Consider the following 7,661-nt stretch of genomic DNA (forward strand, 5'->3'; position numbering starts at 1 on the left):
TGGAATCACTTTAAGTGATCAGTTTGCATGAGAGCCATGTAATAAAACCACTCTTGATTGAGTGAAAATGCTGATGCAATTGCTGAATTGTTGAGTTTTTGAAGGTTGAAGAAGTTCTTCAACAAGCTGAAAAACCAGAAAACCTCTTCTCCAATTTCCCTAAGTTCAAGCTTGTTTTGAGTCCTACAACTCAATCTAAGGCTCCTAGAGAATATTAGGGAAGCTCTAGTGGTGGTCCACAATAAGAATTGGAGAAGATTGCAGCTGATTCTCGAGTTTGAAGAGAATCTTCAAAGATATATAATGAAACCCTCTTAATACTCCATGAATATACTTAATTTGATGTCAAAATTGAAGAATTAGAATGCTTAATGATCCTGTTTTCTTCCACTGCATGTTTTTGTAAACCAACATATACATGAGACTTTAGATGATTCAAGTTGGAAATTAGTAGTTATGGAGGAGATGAATGCTCTAAAACAAAATGGAACTTGGAAAATAGTAGAATTACCTAAGAATAAGAAACCAGTGGGGTGTAAATGGGTGTTTACCATAAAGTGTCATGTTGATGGTAGTGTTGAAAGATACAAGACCAAACTGATAGCTAAATGATTCACCCAGACATATGGAATTGATCATTGATGGTAGTGTTGAAAGATACAAGACCAAATTGGTAGCTAAATGATTCACTGACATATGAAATTGATCATCTGAAAACATTTTCTCTGTTGCAAAAATTAACTCTATTAGAAACTTTGAAATATTTTTCCTAGGAATATAATTTGTAAGATAAAAAAAAAAAGATCTTTGTTAAACAAAGAAAGTATGTCCTTGATTTACTTAAAGAAACAGGCTTGCTTGGTTGCAAGGTTGTAGAAACTCCTATTGAACCTAATATAAAGCTCCTAACAGCAAAAGCAGAAGAAATAAATGACAAGGAACGATATAAGAGGCTTGTTAATAGACTAATTTATCTATCTCATACACATCTTGATATTGCATTTGCTGTGAGCATGGTTAGTCAATTTATGCATGCTCCTGGACCGACTCATTTTGAAGCGACCTACAGAATTGTGAGATATCTGAAAGAGTCTCCTGGAAAAAGTATTCTATTCAAAATGAATAATCACTTCCAAATAGAAGTCTATACTGACGCAGATTGGGCTGCAAATACTACAGATAGAAGATCTACCTCTAGTTATTGTTCCTTCGTTGGAGGAAATTTGGTTACTTTGAGGAGTAAAACAAAATGTGGTGGCCAGAAGTAGTGCTGAAGCATAGTTTAGAGCCTTGGCTCATGGAATTTGTGAGAGCACATGGATCAAAAGGATACTTGAAGAGTTGAAGATTTCTTTGACTATGCCTATACGGACTGTAATTTCTATTGCTCATAATCTAGTTCTACACGATTGAACAAAACATATTGAGGTTGATAAACATTTTATAAATAAAAAATTGAAACAGGAACAATATGTATTCCTTATCTTCCTACATCAGAGCAAATTACTGATGTGCTAACTAAAAGCCTTTTAAAGAAACAATTTGACAGATTGATTGACAAGCTGGCTATGGAAGACATCTTCAAACCAGCTTGAGGGGGAGTGTTAAAATTTCTATATTTGTATATGAATATTTTTTTCTTTATTGTCTTTATTCTTTCCATATTTGTAAAAGGTCTTTCTCCTATATCAAAAGACGTAATCTGAACATATTGAATAAGAGAAAAAAGAGATTAATATTTTTATTCCTCCAATTTCTACGTGATCGTATATCTTCCATTTCATTGTTCTATTACTGGTTCTTGTTCCAACTCCCTACCCATCTCCATCTTCCGAGACTCTTTTGCTTGCTGAAAAGGAATTGGATTAACGCTCCTATGAGTAGAAGAAATCCAAGTTTAATGCAGTTCATATAACGTATCCATAATACTACTATGGTTTGTTATTAATTTCTTGCGACAAAGGAAGACAGAGATCGGATAAAACACAACCAGAAACCAACTTCCAGCAATTAACATAACAGATCAAACAAATATTACATTAAGTTGAAAATGCTATTGGCTTAAGAAAAAGGGGATTTTTCTTGACAAGAGCAATCCCCATATCTTCAGTCATGTCCACGTCTTTGGCCATCATCTTGTCATCACCTACCTTCCAATCAAACCACTGTAAAAGGTTAGCCAACACGTATTCGATTGACGCAAAAGCAAAATTCATGCCTGGGCAGATTCTTCTCCCAGCACCAAATGGGAGGCAATGGCACTCTTGTCCTTTGAAATCAACTGGGTTGTTCATAAATCTCTCTGGAATGAAATCCTCTGGGTTTTCCCAGATTCTTGGATCCCTCTGAATCGCCCAAATATTGAAAAACACTCTGGTTTTTGATGGAATACAACACCCTCCTAGCTTTACCATTTCAGATGTTTCTCGAGGTAATAATAGAGGAGCAGGTGGATGCACCCTCAATGATTCCTTGATAACACATTTTAGATATTCCATTCTAAGGATATCATTGTCATCTATCTTTGACTTTTTTCCCACCACTCTTCTTACTTCTTCTTGTGCTTTCTTCATCATGCTTGGATTTCTTGCTAGCTCTGCTATTGTCCATTCCAATACTGATGCAGTCGTATCCGTTCCAGCTATAAACATATCCTGAAACAATAATCTGATACACTGAGCCCTCCCTTCCTATTTGAGGATGTTATGGAGTCCACAAATAATGGGGAAAAAAAAAACGTAAAACAATAGAGAATCGACACAAAGATTTACATGGTTCACTAAGTGCGTTACCTACGTCCATAGACAAAGAGAGAGCAATTTTATTAGGGAGAAAATTATATTCCAATAGATGATATGTTTGTGTGCGTATAGGAAGGAGAAATACCTCTAACACTGATTTTAGACTGTCTTGAGTGAATTCAAAACCAAGATCATCCTTCTGTTGAACTTGGAGAAGAATGTCCACAAAATCTTCTCTGTCACCTTGAGAATCATGTTTCTTCTTTGTCTTGTGTTCTGCAATCAACTGTTCAAGAAAAGTATCAAGTGCACGAGAAGTTTCTTTCAATTGACCAATTAAGCCAGTGATATTGTCAACCCATCCAAAACCAGGGAAAAAATCTCCCACACTAAAAGCCACAACTAACTTAGCCATCTTTCTTGTTAGTTCACCAAATCTGCTCTTTCCATTTTCATCTTCAAACTTCTCTCCAAATATACATCTTGAAACTATGTTATTAGAGGTTGAGGTAATCAAGTCACTAAGATTAACAGATAAACCTGCAGATCTGGCTTTATGTACCTTATTCACCAAGACTTCAACTTCTTCTTCCCTCACATACTGAAATTCTTGCACTCTTTTCTGACTTAAAAGTTCAAGAGTGCAAATCTTTTTTAATCCTCTCCAGTAGTTCCCATATGGAGAAAAGCCAACATCTTTGTATCCATAGAAAAACAAATTGGCAGCGGTTGATTTGGGTCTGTTAGAGAAACTGATATCATGATTCTTAAATATCTCTCTGGCCATCTCTGCTGAGGAAACCACAAGGGTTGGAGTGAATCCCAGTCGCAGAAACATGAGAGAACCATACTTTTTAGAGAGAGCTTGAAGGGATCGATGAGGATATCTGCCCAGCTGAAGAAGGTTTCCAATTATTGGCAGCTTTGGTGGTGATGGAGGTAAGTTCACTCTTTTGGCTCTAAACAACTTGAGAACAAGAAGGAATAGTATGAAAAATAGAGAGAAATTCAAAAGATTGAACTGATCCATATGATTAGTCAAGTTGGTAGACCCAGTGTAACTGCAATTTTAGATCTATCTTTTCTGGATTGGTTAAGCATATATTATATGTTACCCATGTTCCACCTAATAAAAAAATTGCCCATATCCTGCATTGTGAGTTATTAATATTAAATCTTCATCAAACCATTTTAATATTACAAAATGTGTCACACCCCTCCATTTAAATAATAAGTCAGTGCTGGTTTGACCTTGTGGAGTGATAGCTGTTCCTTGTAATGTAATCCATTGAGAATATATGAACTAAGCAAAGTGGTGGGAACACAATATCTTATTATATTTGTGTGATATGATAGAAAGAGATTGTGCTTCCAAAGATCATGCATGCTATTATTTGAGTTGGAAATAAGAAATACCTCAATTTTGTTTTTGTTAATTAATTTAAAATAATTAAGAAATAAAATTTTAATTTTAATTTTAATAGTGATGAACTTAATTAATTATAATTCTTTTAAGTTAACTCATAGATGTTATCACGGCCAACAAGAGCATAGCTCAACTGGCATAATGTTCATACTATCAACCTCGTGGTTTATAAAAGAAGGTTATATCAACTTTCATATACATTCACCATCCATATTTAATATAGAAAACGTGAGAGAATGAAGTTGATAGAACACTTCTATAGAAGAAGGTTATATCAACTACCGTAGGACTAAGTTCACATTAAACAGTAAATTAACAATCATACAAATTAAAATTTACAAATTGCGAATATGAAATAACTCAACAACAATATATTTCTAGATATAATATGGTACAGGCTTGAGATGCAGGGGTTTTTTCTTGCAAATAGTGAGTCCATTTTCTTCATCAACGTCCAAAACAGAGCCATGAGGAAGCTTCCAATCAAACCAGTAAAGAACATTTGCCAATGCAAACTCAAAGGAAGTAATTGCAAACGATATTCCAGCACACTTTCTTCTCCCACTCCCAAATGGAATGAACTCAAAGTCATGACCTTTGTAATCAATTGAATTCTGTATGAATCTCTCTGGGACGAACTCGTTTGGCTTTTCCCAAATCATGGGGTCCCTTTGAATTGCCCAAACATTCACAAAAACTCTGGTTTTTGATGGAATGTGGTAGCCTTCAATCTCAACTTCTCCTGCTGATTCTCGAGGCACTAAGAAAGGAGCCGGCGGGTGTAATCTCAAAGTTTCTTTTATCACACAGTGCATGTACTCCATCTTTTCTATATCTTCCATTTCAATCTTTGGCTTATTTCCAACTATTGTTCTGATCTCTTCTTGGACTTTCTTCATGGCTGCAGGGTTTCTCATCAGCTCTGTCATTGCCCATTCTAAACTTGTTGCAGTTGTGTCACTTCCACCTACAAACATATCCTGCAATTTGGAGACAAAAATGGCTTCAGGTTAGAGCACGTCAAAAGTGATTTTGGTCATCAGCAGATGTGAGAGAGAGAAAAAGAAAAAAGAACAAACCAGTAGGATTGCTTTTAGCCTATCTAGACTAAAATCATGATAGTCAAACATGTCATCCTGTTGGAGCTGCAGCATAATATCCACAAAATCCTTTTCTTCATCAGATTTACCAACACTCATCTTTGTCCTGTGTTCTTCAATTATCTTATCAAAGAAGCCATCCAATATTTTGGAGGTTGTTTTCAGTTCCCTAATGAAGCCTCTAACTACATCAATCCATCCAAAAGAAGGGAAGAAATCCCCAACAGAAAATGCTGTAATTAACACCAAAATCCTTCTTGACACATCTCCAAATCTACTCTCCCCATTTTCATCCTCAAACTTCTCTCCCAAAACACATCTCGATATTATATTGGTCGTCGTCGACATGAACATCTGTTTAAGATTCACACACTCGTCCCCACAAATGACATCACAACTTTTACGACGAATCCTATCAATAAGCAAACCAACTTCCTCATCTCTCACATATTGAAATGCCTCCACTCTTTTGGCACTTAAAAGCTCAAGAACACACATTTTTTTGGCTTGTCTCCAATATTCTCCATATGGAGAAAAAGCCAAGTCTTGGCATCCATAGAGCAAGTGCTTTCCTGGTGTGGTTTGAGGCCTATTGGAGAATTTAAGGTCATGGGTCTTCATTATCTCTCTAGCCATTTTTGGTGATGAAACCACTAGAGTTGGGGTCTGGCCCAGCTTTAAGAACATTAGAGGCCCATATTTCTTGGAAAGGGCAGCTAGAGATTGGTGAGGCAGGGCTCCTAGCTGGTGAAGGTTGCCAATGATGGGCAATTTGGGAGGTGAAGGAGGGAATTTAGTGATCTTTTTGTTGCCTCTAAACAGCTTAAGAAAAATTAGGAAGAAGAAGAAACAAAGAGAGAAAGAGATGAGATTGAAGTGAAGGGTGCCTCCATATGGAGCTTGATCCATTTTGAGATGTGGGTTTGAGAATTTTGCAAGTTCTCCAAGGTTTATTTACGAGGAAATGAATATTAAAATATAGTCCATCCAATGCATGATTTTGTATATTTAAATGGATATTCTTAAATTATTTTGAACTACTTTTGGAATTGTTTACCATAATCATAATAATAATATAAAAGAATGAATATAAAAGTCGGTTAATTATGATAGAGGATGATCCTGTATAGGTGCAAGAGTAACTTGAATTATTTTGCAAGCATAATTGATACACAAATTCAATTTGAGCTATATATTATAAGAACGCATGTTATCCAACATTAAAGTATCTATTTTTTTAAAAAATGTTTAATAATTTTATTAAAACAAATGGGTCTTATTTGATAAGGTTTCCTTTCTTTACAGAAGCCCAATAAGAAGAGTACCACTTTATTTGGCCTAGAAACAAAGACAAGAAATTTTCATATGTGATTCACTTTCGGTCACATAGTAGAGAAAAATAAATTGAGTAAAAATTTCAGGTAATCAACCTTATCTCCTCATGTCAATTTCATTCTCTCACTTAGGGTTCTAAAGCTCTCTAACTACTCTTTCTTACTCTTGGTCATTTCATGTAGATCGAAGAAGAATTATTTTTGAAAAAAATGAGCATGCAACTTATGAGATGAAATGAGAAGAAAAAGATATGCACAAGGATTATAGTGGCCAAGTCTAATAGACCTACATCCATTGTCAAATGTATAAGTTTCTTCTTTTATTTAAAAGATTTTTTAAGGTGTTTTAAATTTTTTCATATTTCGTATGTCATCTCTATTTTTCCTTCCAAATCTGTTTTATATACACAGATATGTTTGTAAGGAGGTTACAAAATAGGTAAACTAAAAAACAACTTTTTCAGATTATTTATTGTTTCGACAAATAGTAACAACTTTCTGTTTTCTTGTAATAAGTACAGATGAATTGTAACTTCAACTTTGAAGTTTAAATGTAATTGTTTAGCTCAGTTTCTTTTACAACTCTCTACCTTGAGCTAAAAATTACTCATACCTTGACTTTGTTTTGTAACTTCACCCTTCAGCTGGATGGTCTACTATCTTAAGTAGACCCAAACAATATTCTAGCTTGGATCGAAGCACAACTTTAGTTAAAAAATCAAATAAATTTTCTTCAGTCTTAACTTTCTCAATTTTTATTTCACCTTTATCTATTTCGTTTCTTTATGAAGTGCATTCGTATATCCACATGTTTGGTTTTATCATGAATCTGAGAGTTTTTAGTTAGGCAAATAGTACTCTAATTGTCACATTTAATGTTTATTACCTTCTGATTAAACCCAAAGCCTGATAGGAGTCATTGTAGCCATTTAGCTTCTTTGACAGCCTCTGTTAATACAATAAATCTTGCCCTTGTTGTAGATAGAGCTATAATGGACCGTAGATTAGATTTTTAGCTGATAGTATTACCTTTAAATTGGAAAACATACCCTGTGATTGA

At 34.8% G+C, this 7,661-nt stretch overlaps 2 protein-coding genes across 2 annotated transcripts; both read right to left on the reverse strand.

Annotated features, from left to right (window-relative positions):
• Positions 1-2,039: 2,039 nt before the first annotated feature.
• Positions 2,040-4,097, reverse strand: LOC120084089 (cytochrome P450 71A1-like). The gene is made up of 2 exons (XM_039039988.1): positions 2,887-4,097; positions 2,040-2,654 (listed from the first exon to the last, which is right to left on the reverse strand). The coding sequence occupies exons 1-2, from the start codon at positions 3,769-3,771 to the stop codon at positions 2,040-2,042; spliced, it is 1,500 nt and encodes a 499-aa protein (XP_038895916.1). The 5' UTR covers positions 3,772-4,097.
• Positions 4,098-4,486: 389 nt separating this feature from the next.
• On the reverse strand, positions 4,487-6,224 carry LOC120083697 (cytochrome P450 71A1-like). Its single transcript, XM_039039537.1, has 2 exons — positions 5,247-6,224; positions 4,487-5,147 (listed from the first exon to the last, which is right to left on the reverse strand). Exons 1-2 carry the CDS (start codon positions 6,174-6,176, stop codon positions 4,545-4,547), a joined length of 1,533 nt encoding a protein of 510 aa, XP_038895465.1. The 5' UTR covers positions 6,177-6,224; the 3' UTR covers positions 4,487-4,544.
• Between the last annotated feature and the right edge of the window lie 1,437 nt (positions 6,225-7,661).

Source organism: Benincasa hispida, chromosome 8 (assembly GCF_009727055.1).
Source record: "Benincasa hispida cultivar B227 chromosome 8, ASM972705v1, whole genome shotgun sequence".
NCBI lineage: Eukaryota > Viridiplantae > Streptophyta > Magnoliopsida > Cucurbitales > Cucurbitaceae > Benincasa > Benincasa hispida.

Coding starts and splice junctions, on each gene's coding strand:
- LOC120084089 (XM_039039988.1), bottom strand. CDS start 3,771: ATGGATCAGTTCAATCTTTTGAATTTCTCTCTATTTTTCATACTATTC. Junction 2,655..2,886: donor GTCTAAAATCAGTGTTAGAG/GTATTTCTCCTT, acceptor TTATTGTTTCAG/GATATGTTTATAGCTGGAAC.
- LOC120083697 (XM_039039537.1), bottom strand. CDS start 6,176: ATGGATCAAGCTCCATATGGAGGCACCCTTCACTTCAATCTCATCTCT. Junction 5,148..5,246: donor GGCTAAAAGCAATCCTACTG/GTTTGTTCTTTT, acceptor TCCAAATTGCAG/GATATGTTTGTAGGTGGAAG.